The sequence below is a fragment of the Pelobates fuscus genome, chromosome 10 (genome assembly GCF_036172605.1).
Source record: "Pelobates fuscus isolate aPelFus1 chromosome 10, aPelFus1.pri, whole genome shotgun sequence".
In the NCBI taxonomy this organism is placed as follows: Eukaryota; Metazoa; Chordata; class Amphibia; order Anura; family Pelobatidae; genus Pelobates; species Pelobates fuscus.
The window spans coordinates 51,738,202-51,762,563 of NC_086326.1; the positions used below are offsets into that span (position 1 = coordinate 51,738,202).

The following is a 24,362-nucleotide window of genomic DNA, read 5'->3' on the forward strand; positions in this document are numbered from 1 at the left end:
CAATTGGCACCCCTCCTTACCCTTCTTTGATAACTAGAAAACTCACCTTATTTCCATCACCGCGCTGGACTGCCGCTGCTGACACCAACCCCGGGCCACATCCTTCACTGAGATCTTCAGAAATGCCAATCTCAGTGAACCACAATGCTTTCCCATAGTAAAAACGGTGGATTGGCTGAGATCATCAATTCTGATTATCTCAGTCAAGGAGGCAGGCCAGGGGCGTAGTTGAACGCCGCATTGGCCAATCAGCATCTCTTCATAGATATGCATGGAATCAATGCATCTCTATGGGGAAAGTTTAGAGCACTGACCCAGAAAGCACCTCTAGTGGCCATCTGAGGAGTGGCCACTTCCTAGGCTTTAATGTAAACACTGTCTTTTATTTGAAAAGACAATATTTACAGCAAAAATCTAGTGACTAGAGCAGTGGTAGTCAACCTTTTTCTAACTACCGCCCACTAATGCATCTTTTTGGTTGAAAAATTTTCCTTACCGCCCACCAGTTTTCGCGCAAGTGCGGAATATTTTTTTCGAAAGGAGGGTGTTTTTTAAAAAAATAAATGTACGTTCATTTATCTTTTTATTTCCAATTAATGCATGTTTATAATGTTTTTAACTTTATAAAGTTTAATGAGAAAACAATAAAGTAAATTGAAATTACCTTTACTAGTGATTAATGAGATCCTTGAGGTTGATGCTGCAAGACTAAATATTTGATATCTGGTTCGATTTTCGTAAGGAACAAACAAAGGTCTCCTCTTTCGGTGATATTCAGACGACTTCTCTGTTTGCGCATAATAGGATTTCTCATCTGTGCGTCATCTCCCCTCTTCTCCCTCCTCAATTCCCCTCCCCACCTTTTTTTCCCCCCTTTTTTAACCTTCCTTATAGCAATGCCCAGTAGGAAGGCTGAGCTAGGTATCCCACTATAACAGACTGGCACACAGGGCACACTGGCGCCCGGGCCCCACGTGTATCAGCCGAACTGCCGCCGGTGCATCTCCACCGGGGCCCACACGCTTATGGGGCCCATCAGGTGGCCCAAGCATTTAGGGCCACCCAATGGGCCCTATTATCTTCAGGGGCCCGGTCAGCGCTGTAATAGCGCGACCGGGCCCCTTTAAAAAAAAAAAATGCAGCCGGAAGCAAGTGCTGCTGGGAGGAAGTGACGTCCGGTCACTTCCTCCCAGTTTACTCCGTGCGGGAAGGAGGAGAGAAAGGCCGCGAGGAGAGGCAGCCGACTCACATCATCCCCAGCCACCCTCCTGCGACGAAATGGTAAGGAAGAGAGGAGGGTGGCTGAAAATGAGGTGTATGTGTGTATGCCAGTGTGTGTGTGTATGTATGCCAGTGTATGTGTGTATGTGTGTATGCCAGTGTGTGTGTGTATGTATGCCAGTGTATGTGTGTATGTGTGTATGTGTGTATGTGTGTATGCCAGTGTATGTGTGTATGCCAGTGTATGCCAGTGTATGTGTGTATGCCAGTGTGTGTGTATGTGTGTATGCCAGTGTATGTATGCCAGTGTATGTGTGTGTATGCCAGTGTATGTGTGTATGCCAGTGTGTGTGTGTATGCCAGTGTGTGTGTGTATGCCAGTGTGTGTGTGTATGCCAGTGTGTGTGTGTATGCCAGTGTGTGTGTGTATGCCAGTGTGTGTGTGTATGCCAGTGTGTGTGTGTATGCCAGTGTGTGTGTGTATGCCAGTGTGTGTGTGTATGCCTACGTGTGTATGCCTACGTGTGTATGCCTACGTGTGTATGCCTACGTGTGTATGCCTACGTGTGTATGCCTACGTGTGTATGCCTACGTGTGTATGCCTACGTGTGTATGCCTACGTGTGTATGCCTACGTGTTGTATGCCTACGTGTTGTATGCCTACGTGTTGTATGCCTACGTGTTGTATGCCTACGTGTGTATGCCTACGTGTGTATGCCTACGTGTGTATGCCTACGTGTGTATGCCAGTGTATGTGTATGCCAGTGTATGTGTATGCCATTGTGTGTATGCCATTGTGTGTATGCCAGTGTTTGTGCACTGTGTGTGTGCACTGTGTGTATGCATGTGTGTATGCCAGTGTGTATGCCAGTGTGTATGCCAGTGTGTATGCCAGTGTGTATGCCAGTGTGTATGCCAGTGTGTATGCCAGTGTGTATGCCAGTGTGTATGCCAGTGTGTATGCCAGTGTGTATGCCAGTGTGTATGCATGTGTGTATGCATGTGTGTATGCATGTGTGTATGCATGTGTGTATGCATGTGTGTATGTCTGTTTCAGTATTTGTATCTGTTAGTGTGTGTGTGTGTGTGTGTGTGTGTATTCCTGTGGGCAGGATTTGGAGGCGGGCCCTGTATATATATACAGACACACACACATATATATATATACAGACAGACACACACACACACACACACAACATACATACAAAGACACACACACACACACACACACACACAAGAGATACATACATAAGACACACATACACACACAAGACATACATACAAAGACACATACACAAACAAACACACATTATATTTAAGTCACCCTCCTGTTTCCTACCTTTAAGGTGCAGGAGAGTGACTTTCCCTGGGGTCCAGTGGTGGCTCAGGTGGATGGGAGTCAGAGTTCCCACTCTGACTCCCTCCTCCTCCTTCCTCCCGCGCGGGCTCTCAGTATGCTGGGAGGAGTGACCGGGGAATCACTTCCTCCCAACAGAGATGATGTCATCAGAGGGGGCCGGTCGCGCTGTTAAAGTGCCCAGCGCTGACCGGGCCCTCTCACAATCCACATCCATCGGGTGGCCCTGACAGCATGGGCCACCCGATGGACCCCTCTATATGCGGCCCCGGTGGATTGCCGCCTGGGCCGGGGCCGCAAGTGGTGATGGCGGTACCCGGTCGCAGGGGTACCGCCGGCTCGCACCCGCCTGCTCACCCAATCTATAAAAAAATTTGAAAATCCCTACCGCCCACCTGGAATCCCGAAACGCCCACTAGTGGGCGGTAGGGACCAGGTTGACGACCCATGGACTAGAGTGTCACTTTAACCCCTTAAGGACCAAACTTCTGGAATAAAAGGGAATCATGACATGTCCCACATGTCATGTGTCCTTAAGGGGTTAAACGTTCTATTATTTATAACACTTGAGTGTTCCTTTAAGCTGGCAAAGCATTAATGGAAATATAGCTCACACACATGCAGCCACATGGTGAGATATTGCCATCCTAGCTTGCATAAGTCATAATATCACCAACTAGGTACAGCAATATTCAAACACATTGTCTGCAAGGCAGAGCACTGAAACTATTTACAGCAGTTTACCTATTAAATATATATAGAACGTTATAAACTCTGACATATAAAAACAAATTGTAACAAATGCCTGAAAAGACCTTGTATGGGAAAGTTTACTTGCAATCTAGTTAATGTCTCACAGTGGAAGTAAAATACACAAATGAAAATGCATAAAATGTATTATTCATAAATAAATGTGTTTCTTCTTTTCATGGTCTGCATATTTCTCAGACTGTGTTTCGGAGTATTTTTTTTTTCCTTTTGTGGACCGAAATCAGATTTCTACAATTAACCAACAGATAGAAAGCCGAACAGCTAGACATGTTTATGGTTTTGTTCCAGACACTAGGGTGTCTTCACAACACAGTTACACAAGATTCATTGCATTGCTGTCACAAAACAATCATCATTTTCACTCCAAATATCACAGGTACTTTATTTTAAGGTGGCCGAAACATATTTATTACATTTAATAGTCTGTTCCATTATTGACACCAATTCCTTCTTGCCACAATGAAACATATGATGACTGGGGGGGGGGGGGGGGGGGGTAATGTTTGGACAAATTAACCATGTAAATAATCATGACGGCTCCTTTGAGATGTGTAATGTTACAAAATCCTGGTTATGGTGTATGGGGGCAGGGAGTGGGTTGAAATTCAGGATATGTAGCTGAGGAATATATTTTTTTCTATTTCTTTTTCCTGCATTAACAAATATCAGGTTTATAAGATGTATCAAAAAGTCAATATTGTTTGTGCACGAGAACAATATAACTATACATTTTAGAAATGAGTCATCATGTCACTTTGATATATAATATAGATTTTTTTTTCATTAGCTACATGGAAATGGGTTTGTAAACTGTAAGGCTGCATAACACTAATTTTGTTAATAGGATAATCTCCACTATATTCCTTTTCTCTGGTTCAGAGTGAAAGCGAACGCCCACATTCTTAATAACTAGATAGGATAAATAAATAGACAGGAGAGAACTTGTTCTCTCTTTACATGCTTCGGGAAGCCAACAAAGTAGCCTTAGGGAGTTTATTTAATCTTTTTGATGGAAGACTTATTAAAAAAGTACCCACTTGATTCTCACTTCCTTCTACAGATAAACAAGTATGTAAATACCGGAAATATAGAGAAGTTGAACCAAAAAGAAAGGTGCAGGGTTTGTCTTTAATGCAACCTTAGAGTGTTCCTGTTTTGTAAAACATAATAATTGTGCAATTTGTTGGACGAGACAAATTACGGTAACCATTAAATACACAAAACGCCTCAAATCTCATGTAATTAAATTCCGATGACACATTCTATAACGTGACACAACAATTAAAGGTAATCATCAGAACTCGTATGATGTCTTTCTTTCACCCAAGTTTTAGGCAAATTCTTTATGTGGATTATTGGCCCAAAAAGTTCCAGGCTTAGTTAATCCAACAGACCTTATATACTCATGGAACAGCAATAAATGCATAATTTGTGAACATCTTCAATACATTTAAGTTCAATAGAGTAGTTATGTAAACATATAGCTCAAGAGAATAACTATGATGCACATTCATCATCTGTGGTAACTGAATACAGGAGTGGATTTTGGGGGTGCTTCGCTTCAATAACAGGGATCCCTAGATAAAGATAAGCTTTTTTTTTTTACATATCAAGCATTTTGTTATAAATTGGTTAGTAAATCACTCTAAATTGCAGTCAGTGTCCAACGTTACAATTTTATACTGAACACTAAAAAAAAATATAAAAACAGCCAAGAGGAAAAAGCTCCATCATGCTTCTACATTCCATATAAGTTTATCAAAACTTGTCTGAAAATCTCAAATATTACCTTGTGTATGTGAGTTACGCGTGGGTTGAAGTCGTAACGGCTTCAATATTTGGTACAGACTTCTAGAACGTCTCATACACATTTTCACATGAGCTTCCCAAACAAAATAAGCCTTTAGTCATGAGTAAGGAAGGAGAGAAAGGTGGCGCCACAGGGATAATATATAAAATGAAATATAAGCAAGTAGTAATATAGAAATAAACAATGACAATGCAGAGAGAGAACAATAAAAATTATATATATATAAATAAATAAGCTATCCTTTAGGTGTGCTGCCTTTATTTAAGTTTTTCAAGTGCTGATCATTCTGTACACTTTTCCTTTAATTATGTGTACACGTTCTAATTTCAGGCTTATCAGCACAAGCACAACTACCTGGACTAATCATACTAAACCAAAAAAAAGGGGTAAGGTTTTACACCTTAAGTACCAGTTACAATTATTTTAACATTTTAAATTTGGTGCCTGGAGACCTTATTCCGCAATAGAAAGGAAATGATTTTTGTAACAGTATGCTTAAAAAGGTCACCATAACAACTTTGAATCATTGAAAAGGTTAAAGAGCAGTGAACACCCTGCTCCGTTATAGATAGTTTTAGAATAGATAACTATTCCAACAGTGAGTGGAAAAAATGGTAAATATGGGTATACAGAAAGAATTCCTTATCTTCCACTAATCTCAACAAGCCAAATAAGCCCCCATCCACGGCTCAGCAAAATCTAAAAGAATATTTGAGTAACAAAACCTTCAGGTAATATACTCTAGATGGCTAGGAGAGTGGAATAGGAACTATGCATAAAGATGTGAAATTATACAAATACAAAAAAAAATTAGAAATAGAATAGAATAAATACAATGATACGAATACATGGTAACTGAGTAAATACAAATATTAGTCAAAAATAGTCTTAATATATGTAAGAGCCCAGAATGTCCCGGATAGAGCGGTAGTCACTTAGCATAGTCGGAGTAGATATATTACTAATTATTACTAATATTTCTAGTCAGACTATACTAAGTGACTACAGCATATTCCGTAGCGCTTTACAACATTATCAAAGGAGGGGATTTAACAATAAATGAGACAATTACAAAAACTTACAGGAACAGTAGGTTGAAGAGGGCCCTGCTCAAACGAGCTTACAGTCTAGAGGAGGTGGGGTATAAAACACAATAGGACAGGAGATAGCAATCAAGTAAAGTGGAAGTGAAGGAGAGCTGGAGGAGAGAGTAGAGTGCTGCCCTTTAGGAGAGCGCAAGAGACAGGTATGTGAGGTAGAGGTTACTCTGGGAAGCCATAAACTTTCCTAAAGAGATGGGTTTTGAGGCACTTTTTAAATGATTGAAGACTAGGGGAGAGTCGGATGGGGGTAGGTAGGCTATTCCATGGGAAGGGAGCCACCCGCGAGAAGTCCTGCAAGCGTGCGTTGGCTGTACGGGTGCGAGCAGCAGACATGGGCAGAGCGGAGAGAGCGAGAAGCGGCATACCTGCGGATCAGTGAAGAAATATAGGAGGGGCTAGAATTGGTCAGTGCTTTATAGGTGTGGATTAGTACCTTGAATTGACTCCTATAGGATACAGGGAGCCAATGTACGGACTGACAGATGGGAGAGGTGTGAGAGGAGCGACTGGAGATTAAAATCAGTCTAGCTACAGCATTCATTACAGACTGTAGCGGGGCAATACGACTTGGGAAGACCTATTAGGAGAGAGTAATACTAGATACAATAATCCAGTGCCTTTTTTTTTTAAAGAAAAAGCCAACACATAGTTGTTAATATCAACCCCTTAAGGTTGAATGGATCATAGTGCATTAAAAATAAATGAAATCATGAAAAGGGAAGAATATTCACATTTAAAATGTATAAAAAACTGTTGCACTGGCACAATAACATTAACTAGCCAGTCTTAACCCCTTAAGGACACATGACGTGTGTGACACGTCATGATTCCATTTTATTCCAGAAGTTTGGTCCTTAAGGGGTTAAACAGCAACATAGACGGAAAAATCTCTTGCATCAAGTTCTGGACCAAGCCCTGAGTGTGCACAAGCATGGATGGTGACTTGGGAGATGACAATAAAGCCTAGGTTCACAAAACTGGATGAATAGGCAGAAAGCAGTAGCAGCAATATGTTTGCCATCAGCTTATAGAGCAGCTCCCCGTATCCTGTGTAATGGGACTACAGCAGGTTTAGTAAAGGACATCCCCTGTAAATCTAAGCTGGGCAAGGGTTTGTGCCTGTGAAGGGCCAGTCTTAAACAGCATTTGTTTGTGCAAGTGCAACAGTTGTATACATTTTAAATGTGAATATTCTTCCCTTTTCATGATTTCATATATTTTTAACGCACTACAGTCCATTCAACCTTAAGAGGTTGATATTAACAAATACGTGTTGGCTTTTTCTTTCAAAATAAAGGCACCTCCAAAGCAAGAGAGAGCATTCAGATGTTCTATTCTCTTAAAGAATAATTAAATATTGAAATATTTTATCAATACAAGAGAACAAACATCAAACACTTTATTTAATGGTTAAATGTAGAATTGGATTCTGCATTAACTATACTGCAATGTGCTACTAATCCTCGAATAAAGGTTTCAGAATGTCACAGAAGTAAAAAATTTAAAGGGACACAGTAGGCAAAATAACCATTTCATCTCATTGAATTGGTTATAATGCCTAGAATTAGCCTAAGGGCATGTGTTTGCTGGGGACTCTCAATTAGCATTAGCATTAAAACATTTTTTAAAAATCTATAAACGTTTTAACGCAGAACAAAAGGATGGCATATCATATTGCTTTATGAAATACAGGAATGTTTTGAAAGGTCAAAAAACTACATATGTTCTTCTATTGAAATCGGCACTTTTAGAAAATGATAATAAATTGGACACAATCATCACACATAAAGCACTTCAACAAGCTTTGTGCGTTTGGAGAGTTCCTTTAAAAGAGATATGGGGTCTATCCAGCCTTTGTTAAACTTAAAAAAAAAAGAAAAAAAAATGATTTGCTAACTGGTAAAGAATTATGAGAGCTACAGTTTCACAGTAGCAAGACAGATTCTAGTTTCTTACTTTTCTCATGGATTGCATCTTATAAAGAAAGCATTACAAACCATGCACAGTGTTGCATTAAGCACTGTTCCTGTACAACACTAACATTTCTTTAGAATACTTGCTTATGTAGTTATAACAAAAATAAGCATTACACCAGCTGTGGTTTATTTTATAGAAGTTAAAGTTTTTATTTTCAAGCACGGTAATAACTGTATTGTTATTAATACAGTTTAACAATAACCGCTAATCTTGGCAATGCAAGAGGATGAGAACTACATTGCCCATGATACGTGTAAAATGGAGTCATGATTGAAATATCAAAAATAATTTGTGCATGAATGAATGAATAAAATAGAAAATCTACATGTCCAGCAAATCCTCAGGCTGTAACAATATCAGGTGATATCTTGTTCAGCAAAAACAAAATAAATGACTAAGATCTCTCAATCAATCCTGGACAACCTGTGCTTGGAGAGCCCTTTAAGTTACAAGTGGTGCTCACCACCACCTTATTAATTTTATATATGCATGTCTATGTAGGCGTGTCTGTGTTTGTGTGTGTGTGCAGCAGTTTGTGAGTGTGTATAACGGTGTGTGGGTAACAGTGTGTGTGTGTAAAAGTGTTGGGAGCAGTAGGTGTAGTAGCGTGTGTACAGTCAGGGTAACAGTATTGCAGTTGCCAACTATCCTGTTTTTTCCAGGACATTACAAAGTTTTGTAAAGTTCACTTTCTTCTGTCTCATAGGGAGACACACTTTCACCTGTCTGCACAGGGAGACACAGAGGAGGAGGTTCAGCTGTGCGTGAAGAGAGCATATGGGGGGGGGGGGGGGGGGGAGAAGAGGAGAAAGTGTCTGGGAGCTCAGTAACAACACTAGTCAGTGAGACATCTAAGTAGCTGGTGAGTGTGCACTCTGAATAGGTCAGTGAGTGTGTATGGTGTATGGGCCATTGGTTGTGTGTGTCCATATGGGTCAGTGTGTGGATATAAATCCGTGTGTAAATAGGTCTATATTGGTCAGTCTGTGCAAGTCAATGAGTCAGTGTGTGTGTGTGTGTGTGTGTGTGTGTGTGTGTATGGGTCACTGTGTGTGTCTATATGGGTCTGTCTGTGTGTGCGCTAATGAGTGTGTGCCTTTATGGGTCAGTCTGTGTAAATGTTTGCATGTATATGTATGTTTCAGTGAGTGTGCATCAGCGTGTGTGTCTATTTAAGGAGTGCATCCATTCCTTAAATAGTTACTTTGAGGTATGTATAAAGTTAACTAGTTCTTCTTAATATATGCAATTTCCTGAGGCCTTTATTTTGAAAGAGCATAACATTCTATCTATACATTGTGCAAGCAGGTTTGCTAAACAATGTATAGATTGGGAGAAATACACCCATGCATTCAAATGCCATTGTGTATTTACATACACCTACATCATACAAAAGCAACCCAATATTTTAACAATCCAGTGTATCACAGAAAAAATGACAGGTGCAAAGGAAGCAATGGACAAAAATAAGTTACAGGAAAAACATTTACAGGTGAAAAAATAATAATTTGCTGAAAGCAACATTTTAAATAAACTCCCCCAATTCCCTGGAATTTTTTTATTTTTTTTAAACGGCATGCGTGTGTCACTTCTGAGCTGGCCAGTCCCTTCTCCCAGCGAACCCACTTCCCACTCCTTCCAGGAGTTCACGGTGTTTAGTCGGAGGGGACATGGCCATGCACAGATCAGGCTCTCTCAGACGGAATACAGTAATTAGAAAGTTCTAGGGCAAGCTGCAGACACCAGGCAAGGGGCAGGGAATGGTGTTTTAACTGGCAGAGTAGGCTCCCCAATAATAGAAACATAGAATGTGACGGCAGATAAGAACCATTCAGCCCATCTAGTCTGCCCAAATTTTATTTTTATTTTTTTAAATACTTTCATTAGTCCCTGGCCTTATCTTATAGTTAGGATAGCCTTATGCATATCCCACGCATGCTTAACCTCTACCACTTCTACCACTTCAGCTGGAAGCCTATTCCATGCAATACTTCCGGATATTATTTTTAAACCTTTGCCCCTCTAATTTAAGACTAGTTCCTCTTGTTGTGGTAGTTTTTCTTCTTTTAAATATAGTCTCCTCTTTTACTGTGTTGATTCCCTTTATGTATTTAAATGATAGAAACATAGCATGCGCCTGTAGCCAGATGCCTACTGTGCCTGATGGGAAATCCGTCCCTGATCGGCATGTTACATAAGGTTAACCTAATAGGCCAAAGTAAGTAACAAGGGTACAAAGAGAAAGCATTTCTGACTCTATAGACTTATATGGAGGGTATGTATGGTATGTAGGCACCATCAAAACTACTGCTAGTGCAGTCGTGCTGGTGCAGCCCACTTGCTCAGGGGGACCATCGGGTAGCCCATGCACCTAACACATGAACAGAAGGGTGACTATCTGTAAACATTACTACATGTATGTGTGTATGTATTTGTCAGTTTGTGTATCTACATGTTTGTCACTGTATGTGTCAGTGCGTGTATCTATGTGTGTGTCAGTGAGTGTGTGAGTGTGCCAGGGAAAGTATGTGTATATTTGCATACATCTCAGCAAATACCAACACTACATGTCAACACACCCTTGCAATCAAATGCAAGCATTACTTACAAACACAAATCTGAAGTCAAACACTAAGATTATATACAAATATACCCCAGTATTAAAACACCAATACTACGCACAAAAGTATACATTTAAAAGCCAACACTACATACAAACACACCTGTGCAATCAAACACAAACATTACATAGAAGTATACCACTGCATTCCAAATGGCAATCGTACATACAAATACACACACACAAAAACACATGATTACATGCAAACCTACAAACACTGCTCACAAATACCACCCTGCAAGGATGGACAAATGGTAGATTTCCAGCTGATAAGCTTTGCGGGTGTTGTTTGACAGTTGGGGATTTACCTTTTGGCCACCCTTGCGCTAGAGTAGGACCCACGACAAATTCTAGCACCAGGCCCTCTCTACATCAGTTCTGCCATTGTATGTAGAGCCTTCCTCTCCATGGAGACCTTATCAACATGGGTCTATATGGTGAAATGATATTCTGCCTTGCTAGCAGGTCCACTAACCCCAGGGCTAATTCTGATGTAATGACATTAAAATGTCTATTTGATGCCAATTAGCTAATGAAGCAATGTTTCCAGTTCAGAGGTCCAGGACCTTATTTTAATCTTTCCGCATTACATCGGACATACCGTAGATACAATCTACTTTCACTGTAATTTTCATACCATATACTCAAAACAAAAAAGTCTAATTGACACATTGTCCCTGAAACAGGACTGCTTTAAAACAATGTAGAAAATTTTAGGACTAAATTGCAGATTTTGATAAATACTCCCCAAATAATTTTCTAATCACTACAATTCATTTTCCAGCAAATAATTCCATAGTTATTAGTTACTAGTTGCATCTCATAACACGGTGCAAAATTAATTAAAAAAAAAAATTATATCTTTATTTTTTATATCTTCATTGTTGCTATAGATGTATCAAATTTGTCAGTAAAAGTCCCACAATATGCAGCTTATTCAGCAACATACTTCACTATCACATCCCATAAGCAATGTCTGGTGTTCAAAATGACAGCCGGCTGATACACTAATCCACTTAACACAGAAAAGCAAAGTTTGTTGATAGAGATAAACGTACTATTGCATTAAATTATATGAGGTCAACACAGCCGCAAATTGTTGCCAGGTAGCTTTACTGAATACGGTTTGCTCACTATGGCTGGGGCATGCTATGAATTCAAACAGAGAATGCGGAACGTGTCCCAACACACTGAAAGTGGTGAAGTATTTTGGTTACTATTCATAGTATGCATTTCCTTAATCCTGTCACAACTAGACAGACCATCAGCACATTCCCAAAAAATGCATCCCGTTATTCTTTGTGGGAAAGGGTTAACACTGTTTTGAAAACAAAAGTAGTTGATTTTTTAATTCGGTTATGCCATGTTTAGGTATGGTAAGTATAAGCTGAGTTGGAACTTTTTGGTATGGAATTGGTATGAAATTAGGAAAACTAACAAGATATCTAAGCAACATATGCAATATCAGTGGTTAATTTAATATTTTTTTAACTGAATTACCAATCCCCCCTGTACAATCAACTGTCCTATAATTTACCAGTGAGAGCAAATAAAGATCTGCGGGGTATGGCCAGTTTACAGGTAATTGGACTAAAGGGTTATTATCCAATACCTTAACCAAACTTACGATATTATTTAAATCATCCCAGCCATGGGTATCTGACAAATTTATTACAGATCTGCTGGATATGGGTGTGAGGTAGGAAGGGGCCACTTGCAGGTAAAACATTTTTTTTTATTAATTCCCTCATTCCACCACTTGTGGAATGATGATTTCAGAAACTTGTGGGTAGCTGTATTACATCATTGACTTCACCGCATGCCACCACTCATGGAATAGAGGTGCTTCATGTATATTAATGGCTCCTGAATGGTATACTTGACAAACAAGGTGTCCGCCACACATATTTAAGGTTGTAAATAACCCCCCAAAACATTTTTATCCTAACCCCTATGTATGATATAAGCACAAGGGAAAATGAGTTACCACGCCACCATGTTCCTCATGGTTAATTAGGGCCCAGTAGCCTCTAGAGGTTTTGATTATATCTACTATTTGTCAGCAGGCTGATTGTGCAGCCAATAGAGTTTTTAAGCAGACTAGATTGTATTGCACAGAATTTCTAAAATAAGTCTTACCTTTCCCTCGTCTATGAAACTGGCTGACTGAGGTCTGCCCGAGTCAAGGAACATATTATAACTATAAACAATAAGACACACCATGGGAGAACAATGGGAGTTTACCTGCTCATCATGACGAGCGCCTAATGTCCAGGACTAACGTGCATTAAGAGAGGGGAAGTGTTACCTTAACATTTATTCCTAATACTAGAGTGCTACAGTGTTCCCCTACCTAAGTAGGTGTCCATATCCCTTGCAAAGTTTTACCTTACATCCTGTGCCACACTGCTCTACTTGCTGTTGCTCTGCCTCTTTGGCTGAAGTCATCAGTGTTGATGATTAGAGCCAATCCAATGCTTACCCATAGGGAAACACTGCGATGCTAGCGTGCATGCATAGCAAAACACAGCACCAATCAATTGTCAGCTGGAGGGTTAAACAAATATCAGTATCGATATAATAGCTCCATAAGGAAATATATACATTTTTATACGTATAATGCAATATATATATATATATATATATATATATATATATATATATATATATATATATATATATATATATATATATATATATATATATATATATATACACACACACACACACACATATAATGCAGTATATATATATATATATATATACACACACACACACACACACACACACACACACACACACACACACACACACACACACTGCTATAGGAGATGGTATCTGTTAAAGTGAAAGTGGGTCTGTTAAACAGAACCTGTCATAATACATGAATTATTTATCGATTACATTGCATGATTTGTAAGGTTATGATTGGGGTTACTAAAGGATCTACCAAAGATGTGTGGGATTTACATAAGAATGCAGCAATTGTTAGCAATACCTCTGCTCCACTACTGATGAGCACTGAATTAAAGGAACACTATAGGGTCAGGAGCACAAACATGTATTTTTGACCCTATAGTGTTAACACCACCATCTAGCCCCCCTGGCCCTTTACTCCCTAAATATAGTAAAATCTGATCTTTATTCCAGTCTGCTGCTGCTGGCTGTGCCCCTGATCTGCCTGCTTGGCAGACATCATCAGAAGTGATGATCTGAGCCAATCACAATGCTTTCCCATAGAAAAGCACTTGGTTGGCTGAAATTGCCAAACACAGCCCTGGCCAATCAGCATCTCCTCATAGAGATGCATTAAATCACTGCATCTCGTTGAGGAAAGTTCAGTGTCTCCATGCAGAGGGTGGAGACACTGAATGGCAGTCACACTGTGCAGCACTGCCCCAGGAAGCATGTCTAGTAGCCATTTGAGGAGTGGCCAATAGAGGTATCCCTAGGCTGTAATGTAAACCATGCACTTTCTCTTAAAAGACAGTGTTTAAGTGCAAAAAGCCTGAAGGGAATGGTTATACTCACAAGAACAAATACAATAAGCTTTAGTTTTTGTGGGGACTATGGTGTCTCTATAAAACAGAAACCCCACAGCCACATTAAAGAATCAAACATGACATATATTGATGCACTACAGAGATTTCTGAGTATTTTGCTTTAAATTTCCATTTATTCCCCTTTTTCTATGTTCTGTAGCTATGCCTTTTCCCATAATTGCAGCAAATGAAACATTGAAATGTATTCTTTGAACAAGACTTGTATTTGTTTGAACCAATATAAATATTTTACTATGACTGTAGCTAAAACGTAAGTGCTAAAAGCATACAAAGTTACACTATTCTCTTGCCTTGAACAAATATGTCTAATTCAGAGGTAGACAAACTGCTACTGATGAAGAGCATCTTCCAAAATACTCAACCTTTTTCTGTTAAAATAAATCTCCCGCAGACATGATCAGCAAAGTGATTAGTAGCCCATACACCTCCACTAATAGTTAAACCAGCTACCTGTAAATTACACACTCACAAGTATGTGTGCCAGAATTGCCATACAATAACAACCAATGGTTTATTCTAAAGGATACTGGTTGGCATGGTCAGGGAGGGTTCAAGCAAGCTCAATATCAATGGACAGTATTCTGTGCTCTATGGGATTATTTTACTCAGAGCAGGATTAATCATAAGATGACCCTAGGTGTTGGCTTAGAGTCCTGGAACCAAGAATTTGCTTGACCCCATTAAAGGGACACTACAGGCACCCAGACCACTTCAGCTCATTGAAGTGGTCTGAGTGCAGTGTCCATGTCTACTGTAGTGTTGCAATGTTAATAATTGCAGTTCCAGAGAAACTACACTAATTACATTGCTGGAATAAGACAGCCACTAGAGACACTTCCTGCTTGTTAGGCGACTTTTGGCTCTGCAGTAAAATCTCCATAGGAAAGCATTAAAGCAATACTTTCCTATGGGGAGTGACGAATGCACTAGCTACATTTGCGCCCCCTTTGCCCCGTTGTGTGAGGTCGGTGGAGGCGCAGCGGTGAGAGAGTTCAGCACTGTAATCGAGTAAGTACAACAAGGGTTTATTAACCTTTACAGTGCCAGGTGGCACAAGAAGGGTGGCGGGGGAGGGGTGTAGAGGGACATATAGTGCTAGCCATATATTTGTATTCCTAGCACTATAGTATCCCTTAACCCCTTAAGGACACATGACATGTGTGACATGTCATGATTCCCTTTTATTCCAGAAGTTTGGTCCTTAAGGGGTTAAGTATGCCTATATGAAAAAGAGTGCCCAAACTGGCACACTGCCTAAAGCCCAGTGAGTCTTAATTATTCTCTGCTTTTACTTCATGATGTTAACAATCTTCAAAAAGCAGGAAGAGGAAACAAAGTTAATTACTTGATAGTAGTTCCAGTCATGAGAAAATTATTGAAACCATGGCGGCTTACCAATAACTTAAATTACGGTTTCCAAGAACTAAGCTATATATGGGACATGCATTTAGAGGTGGAAAGCCATATACTATTCATCTGACATGAGGGCATATGCCATACAAGTACTTGTATGCTTAGAAGGAAACACAGAAGGCAGCATAAACTTTGAGAGTGCTTTACAATGTACTTATAAGCAGGTTAGGAAAATAAAATGGGAAGAAAAGAACCACTGAAGCTACCTAAAGCTCTATTATTCCCTATTTTTCATTATACTACTTATGCCGCCATAAAATGTGTCATTGTTATTTTGTGTCTGAACTGCTTGAAAGCTTAAAATTTGGCAAAGATTCCTAATTTGCTTGTCTAAGCTGCCTACATATCTAAGGAATTCACAAGCTGCAATGTTTGATTTGAGCCTGCTCTATAATCAAGAAGGACAGATAGACCATTGTCATTGACCATGACCATCATGTCATTTGGAAATCAATTTTTCAGCTTATTGAAATGATTCGCAAATGGAACCATAAGTTTCACTCCTAAAGGCTTTCGCAGAACATTACCTAAACTTAGCTTAAGATCTCTCTTTTTTAGTTTTATAATCATGTTAAGAAAAGGTACAGGAAACTTCTTAAAGTTTAGACTTTATTTTGCTATATGAAACTATACAGAAGAAATGCATTAATTTATAGTGGACCTGTCATGACAAGCTCAATTAAGAAAGACTAACAGTCCCATTCTCAATGAATATATAACGTGTCATATTACTATTTCAAGGTTTGTGTTAAACTACCACTATAGGCACCCAGACCACTTCAGCTTAATTAAGTGGTCTGGGTGCCAGGTCCATCTAGGATTAACCCTTGTTGCTGTAAACATAGCAGTTTCAGAGAAACTGCTATGTTTATCTATGGGTTAATCCAGCCTCTAGTGGCTGTTTCATTGACAGCCGCTAGAGGCGCTTCCGCGCTTCTTACTGTGATTTTCACAGTGAGAAGGCGCCAGCTTAGCTTTCTTATGAGAATGGCTGAATGCGCGTGCGGCTCTTGCCGCGCATGCGCATTCAGCCGATGACGGGAGAAGAGGGAGGGAGTCCCAGCGCCGTGGGAGCCCGGCGCTGGAAAAGAGGTAAGGGATTAACCCCTTCCTCCCCCTTCAGAGCCACGGGAGTGGGACCTGGAGGGTGGGGGTACCCTCAGGGCACTATAGTGGTCCTTTAATCAACAGAGTACCTAAACTTATTTCATGTATTCATAACACATTTAATTCATTAAAGAGTAGAAACAACATGTATATACTTGTTATAATTTGAGGATTTTTTTTTTTTTATTTTTTTTAGGAATGACTTTGTATTAGAAATGCCAACTATGATATAACGATCACAGAAAGGGAACCAATGTAAATTACATTAAACAAAAATATACCGATATAGGCATACTCTGAGACATAAAAAGATCTGCATTGCTAAAATAAGCAATCTGTTATATTGACAACATCAGCTCTAAATGATACCATGGCAGGCAGTCTGAGTTTGTAATTGGCATGCATTACACTAAATATAACTATTATCATCAGGCTTAAGTCCTAGAAAAAAAAAACAAGTTTCAGAAAAATGAGCTACAATGACAGATAAGAGACACATTGAAGGTCTAATCTGCACATAGAGCTATTTACAAGTTCAACAAAATGCTCAATTCAATTTCAAAACAAAATCTATCACAAAACACATACAAACACACACACAAAAAAAAAGCATTCTGTAGCTGTACCGTGTGTGTGTTAAGAGGACACTTAACAGTAAACAGCGTATTATGGAAAAATACAAAAGTTATTTTGATCTTGTAAGAACTTTAAATGGGTTAGGAATGTCTCCAGAACTGGACACATGTTCTTTCCAGTAAATTAACTTTCATATAGACATTGTGCCAGCAATTGTATACATATTTAGAAGAAAACAAAAAACTATTTAAAATAACAAGCATGGTCTCTCCTCATCTGTCAATTTAGATTGATGCGGATCAATGAGGAATGGGGATTGCCAGAACTAGTAGTTCTCCGTCACAGCAAATGTGGCATGTGCACGGAGGTTGCTCCTCTGGCCAGTGTGTATACACTTACTAAAGCAATATAAAAATGAAAAGACTTATGGGAATGATGTCATCTTGGAGGATTGCGTTGCATGGGCAACTGTTCCTTAAAGGGATATTATAGGCATGCAGATCACTTCATCTCACTGTAGTGGTCGGGGTGCACTGTCTCAGTCCCCTTAACCCCTTAAGGACCAAACTTCTGGAATAAAAGGGAATCATGACATGTCACACACGTCATGTGTCCTTAAGGGGTTAAAGGACCACTATAGGCACCCAGACCACTTCAGCTTAATGAAGTGGTCTGGGTGCCAGGTCCAGCTAGGGTTAACCCATTTTTTTTTATAAACATAGCAGTTTCAGAGAAACTGCTATGTTTTTAAATGGGTTAATCCAGCCCTCAAATCCTCTAGTGGCTGTCTCACTGACAGCCGCTAGAGGCGCTTGCGTGATTCTTACTGTGAAAATCACAGTGAGAGCACGCAAGCGTCCATAGGAAAGCATTGATAATGTTTTCCTATGAGACCGGCTGAATGCGCGTGCAGCTCTTGCCGCGCGTGCGCATTCAGCCGAATGGGAGGATCGGAGGAGGAGAGCTCCCCGCCCGGCGCTGGAGAAAGGTAAGTTTTAACCCCTTTCCTCTCCCCAGAATCCGGCAGGAGGGGGTCCCTGAGGGTGTGGGCACCCTCAGGGCACTATAGTGCCAGGAAAACTAGTGTACTAGTGTTTTCCTGGCACTATAGTGGTCCTTTAACCCTGCAATAGTAATTATTGCAGTTATTGAGAAACTGCTATAATTACTATGCAGGGTTAACTCCACCTCAAGTGGCTATTTACCAGACAGCCTCTAGGAGACTACTGGATAATTAGGAGACTTATTTGCCTGAAGTTGGACATCCTCACGCTATGCATAAGGACATCCAGCGTCAACCAAAACCCCATAGAAAATAATTATACAATGCTTTCCTATGGGGGGTGTCCTACTGTGCTTGCATTAGGTCCTTGACACCGGCCAAGGAAGAGCCAAGGCGGAGCATGACCTAGCGTCGAGGGATATCACCGCTGGATTCAGGTAAGTGATAATGGGGTTCTGCGCCACTGGGCAAGTGAGGGGGCTCTATAGGGAGCTATAGTGTTAGGAAAGGACAATTAAGGAGCAGAATTGCAGAAAAGACCAGGATGCCTCAGTCATGGAAGCATTAGCACAAAGGAGAGAAAGTGGATACTAATAAAAAAGTATTAACATAACAGCGGCAAAAGGAAATATATATTTTATCCTTATAATGCATTATATATGTACTGCTATAGGAGCTGTTATCAAGGGAAAGTGAGCTCCACTCCTGATGAGCACTGAATTAAAACAGAAATACCGTACCCATATGCACACTTTATTTACACATTCAATAAGCAAGTTGATTGCTGTAATCATTGTCAGCAACTACACGAAAATTTTGTAAAGAGGCCTTTGTCATTGCTCTACTATTTTTGCAAGTACATTACTTTACTATTCTGGTGACCCAAGCAGATCTGCAGTCAATGTTTTCACTTGCATGTCAGACACGGGTATTAGATATTTGTAAACATTAAAAAAAATTAATTAAAATAATAAATACAAATAATAAACAAGCCACAATTGCAACTGGAATAAAAAATGCAAACCTAAAGTAAACGTATCAGTGTGTTGATAATTGCACTTGAAAAGTGATAGCCCATTAATGACACTGCAGTTCTGCACAATGACAAACTAACAACATGTTGTTTACAGGTAAATATGTTGAAACGCTGTTTCCAGAAGGGACACATTTTCCCTGTTCACCCATTACAATGGGTACTTGGAAGCCAGCCGGATGTTCTGGCTGAATAGAGCTCGTTACATGCAGAACTTTCCTGAACACAACTTTGTTTTTCCTACTGACAGTCAAATCCAAAACACTAAAGAATAATGAATTGTGACTGTTGGCAAATAACTCTTGCAAATGCAGTGCATGTCATTCAGTCAAAATGTAATTATTGGCAATTCTTGTCAGAGATTATTAACTACACCATTAATTGAGGGAACCTGATGCGGCAATTGGTACTTCAAGATCAAAGTATCGGAGATGGAAAAGGAGTTGATCTTTTGACTTAGGATGTGCAAGTACCTTATCAATATTCCACATTGCAGGTTTAATAAATAACCTGTTTTGACATGACACTCACGTATTAAGGAAGGACCTAAAATTACACCTTTTAAAAGTATTATTCTAATGATATCACCTAACTTGAAAGTGTAAATAATAAACATTAACAGGGAGATTCACTAAATGGTTAATTATACACATTTGACAAACAAATTTTAGTTCTTTTTTTACCATTTGTACTGGTCTGTGTGTATTGGAGAAAAAAAAGAAAGAAAGAATAAGGGTGCGCCTATAACAAGTGGAAATAACAAATATTGATATAAAAGTAGGAATAGCAGAAGTGACAAACCGTCCGAAAAAATGTCAAAATGTAATATAAAAATTGGAATAACAACGGTACCTAATAGTCCGAATATAAAATGTCCAAATGTGCAAATGGTGGTCCTAGTAGTCCATCAGAAGGGTATATAGCGACCACCATTTGGACATTTTATATTCGGACTATTAGGTACCGTTGTTATTCCAATTTTTATATTACATTTTGACATTTTTTCGTACGATTTGTCACTGCTGCTATTCCTACTTTTATATCAATATTTGTTATTTCCACTTGTTTTAGGTGCACCCTTATTCTTTCTCTCTTTTTTTCTCCATTGTATTTCAAGGGGTTTAGAGGGGATTCCCCTTTTTAAAGGTGTGCTGCCTTGTTGTCATATTCCCTGTTTCTTATCAGCGCTGAACCTTTTTCCTGATCTTTATTCCATGGTCTGTGTATATTGTATGTTCTACGCTAATTGTACAGCGCTGTGGAATATGTTGGTGCTGTATAAACACCATAAATAAATAAATACAATTTAAAAAGATAACGGAGCTGTAAAACCAGGTAAACAAGATATTTTGACATGACTTTTCTATTCCTTTGTCAATTGCCCAAAAGTTCCAGTTTCACAAACGCCATTCATTTTATTTATTTTTACGAATGCAAATTTGATGTGCTCCTTCAAACCTAAATAAGCAAGAAATCAAAATACATGTATATCCTAATTGGAATAAATGCCATTTGAATTAGACGCAGCCATAGGAAGAATTATTTTTTCTTTTCCTCTCGTTTCCTGTACTAGATTGGTGTTTTTGTTATCTCAATTGAAAAGATCAATTTTCGAGAAAACTATTCTGTATGTAGTGTTAGAGAAGAGAGTGAAATGTCATGAAAGAGGCAGGAGCTAAACAAGTAGGGGGTGGGTGAATCGTGTGCAGACTGGATGAGGAGCCCTTCCTGTGCTGTGTGTGTGCTAAGGGAATAGGCGTTCCCTCCAGCCATTCCAATAGGATGAGCCATAGTATTCACACACACAGTGCTCCAGGCAGCATACACACACAAAAAAAGCAAAAATGCCCATTTCTTTTAGAGTTGCAGCACAGAAGTGACCACATTGCCAGAACACTATTGCTACACTAACGCACATCCTTTTGTTTAAATTAAACTAATACATCTGAATTAAACGACAGATGTGCAATGATGAGATTAGAACACATAGCCCAGCTATCAGAGCAGAGGCATTGCTGTGTCTGTGCCGTTTGTGGGGCGAGTCGAATGACTTGAGGGACCATGAAAGACCATTGTCCCTTACAGATGTCAAAGTAGGAAGTCATCCAGCTGGGGTCTTTGTGCTGAAAAAAACAGCCAATCACCACAGAGCTTCATTCACTTGTTGCCCCATGTTGTTACACAAATGATAGACAATAATGTGTCCAAAGAGATTATGCAGGAGCTCAGCTGTTTTATTTACAGAAAGCATCCTGGCTCTTTGCAATGTGATTTTTGTCTTTTCCTTGGTTGACCAATATCCGTGTTTTTTTAATTCCACCTAAATATATAAAATAGTCATCCCATGAATTAAAATTGCCAGTACAATGGGAGCTATTCACTAAGCACTTAACTGTAGCAACATAATTATGAATTGCAACATTCAGGCAAAAATAGCCAAGCTTTGAGTGCATGACTACGGGTGAGTTGGGAAATTTTTCCAAATCAGTTATTTTGGCCTAAATTTTGCAATTTGGATTTCAATTCACAATTTCTTTAGTGTTCGATGAATATACCCCAATAACACACACTGGATGTCAAATACCTGTCTGTTAGTCCACCAATTGTACAGTGCTGTGGAATTTGTTGGTGCCGCGTGTGTGTGTGTGTATATATATATATATATATATCAGATATAAACACACAGGGCCCTGCTGGCACATTAATTTACTACATAGGTTGCTAAAAACCTAAAGGCTACCATCAAGGTTCACAGTGTATATGTAAAAGTACACATTCCGTAGACACTGTATCAATAACTTACATACAAAATGTTGCATTAAACGAAAAAATAAATAAATGCATAACTCGCTGTCAGTTTGCCATAAATCAATGGGTCAAAACTCAATACCCTATACATCAATAAAAGAAGTATGTAGGATCTCAATGATCTCTTCCACTGTAAAGAATTTAGGTGAATCTAAAACATCTGGTGTGTCAAAGCCCCAGCAGTTTATCAAAGGAGTTATGGTCCCAGGACAGTTGGAGGGCAAAGGCAACCTTCCCTGCCCCTCAAGTATAACTTAATAAACATACAACTTTCCACATGTTGAACTACAAATAAAGGCTGTGTACCATAGGTAATGCAACTGAACAATGACTATTTTCGGTTTTTTTTTTGTTTTTAGCTAATCTTGAAGTTGGTAGTAGGTTGTCAGATCCACCATTTATTTCCTGGAAACATATTACTCATACAGATTGAAGGTCAGCACCATTAAGTCCTGTCCTGCTGTATATGGCATTCAGGCGCTACAGTGAAGGAATTCATTATTTATAAGGGAATCATGCACCATTTGAATGCCACATACTACTGGGCAGCACTTTTCCTGTGCTGCCCATCAATATGAAGCAATGATGCACCTCCTAGTAAACAAGGTGAATTGTACCCTAACATGTAACCCTAATTAGCAGGCAGATTTTCATGCAACAAGGACACCTTTAGAAAATACAGCAATTGTCAGCTCTTCTGCTCAAGAACATATGCAGCAACTGAAGACGTTCTATTGAAAAAGGTTTTCCCACAAGTATACATGTTCTGATTTGGAATAAAGGGCCATTATCCATGTTTTCAGAGACAAAGTGGAACTTTGCAGTGTTTACCAATACAATGCATGGCAGCTCAATATAAAAAGCCTTTGTTTGCAAACTGCAACTATATTGCCACAAACAACACATCAGCTCCCAGGAGTTTAATGCTGTAAGCCAGTGGATATCACTAATGTACCAATGTGCACCCGCTTAACTGTTGCAGGACTACAACTCCCATGATGCTTTGGTCTAGCAGTGCATCATGGGAATTGTAGTCGTACAAGGGGGGGGGGGGGGGGTGCAACTTTGCTGTACTAAGCAATAAGTGATAAAAAATAAAACAAAAAAACGTGAGATATTGGACTAATACAAAGACACAGTGTGAGCAGCCACACTCCAACTTCCTGAACTCACCCACTCCGTATTTCTCCTCTTTCTTGGTTGGGACCCAGCGAGTCATGTTTCCACCTCCCCCCAAAAAATCCCCCCAAACGGGTCACAGCCGCGTCCAGATCCTCATAGGAGATATGCAGTGGTTATGGTGGGTAAGATAAAACAACAAGAGGGTAAAAGATTAAAATGAAACTTTGATACAGGGTAGAAAGAGGGCAGCCCTGCCTGCTTGGCGTGTCAGGGATTTCCTGGAGCAGACTCCTCCCTCCCAATTGAGGATGAAGCGGAAGAATAGAGAACAAGTAAAAAAAAAAAAAAGATTGTGTAAGGATTAAAAAAAACAAAACACTAAACAAGCTAAAGTAAAAGAGGCATGCAGTGTAACTCGTCCCTCAGATACCACGTACAAGCCCTTTGGGCAACAGGAAGGGGAAAAAATGAGGGGGGGGGGAGGGAGAAAAATAAAGAAAGAAAAAGGGTGAGAGGAGGAAAAAAAAAGTTTGTTGGTGTCACGTGGTGGGTGACGTCATGAGGGGGACGAGGGATTGAAGTGGGAATGGCTGCAGCGTTTGGAGTTCCATTGTGGAACTGATCGGCTGGATACAATGTATCGAATTAACTGCATTCCCCACATGTTGCACATCGTTGGCTACAGTAGCATAATGTATATGAGTCAGCATTTCTTATTTATTTTTAAAATCCCAAATGTTTATATTTTTTTTATTTTAATTTAATGCTGATAATTCTGTTTATGTATTACAAAATGCTGTTGAATTTTTTTTATTTTATTTTATAAAATATGCATATTTTCAACAACAAATAAATTGTTTAAGCAGCAATTTATGCAC

General features: G+C 39.5%; 1 protein-coding gene across 3 annotated transcripts in view; it reads right to left on the bottom strand.

Annotated features, from left to right (window-relative positions):
- DOCK1 (dedicator of cytokinesis 1) overlaps positions 1-24,006 on the bottom strand; it is a 369,359-nt gene extending 345,353 nt beyond the window's left edge. For all 3 annotated transcript variants that reach the window (XM_063434591.1, XM_063434590.1, XM_063434592.1), the window contains exon 1: positions 23,536-24,006. In XM_063434591.1, the coding sequence (XP_063290661.1) occupies positions 23,536-23,581 (46 nt within the window). In that variant the 5' untranslated portion in view covers positions 23,582-24,006. The remainder of the gene's footprint in view (positions 1-23,535) is intronic.
- Positions 24,007-24,362: the final 356 nt, after the last annotated feature.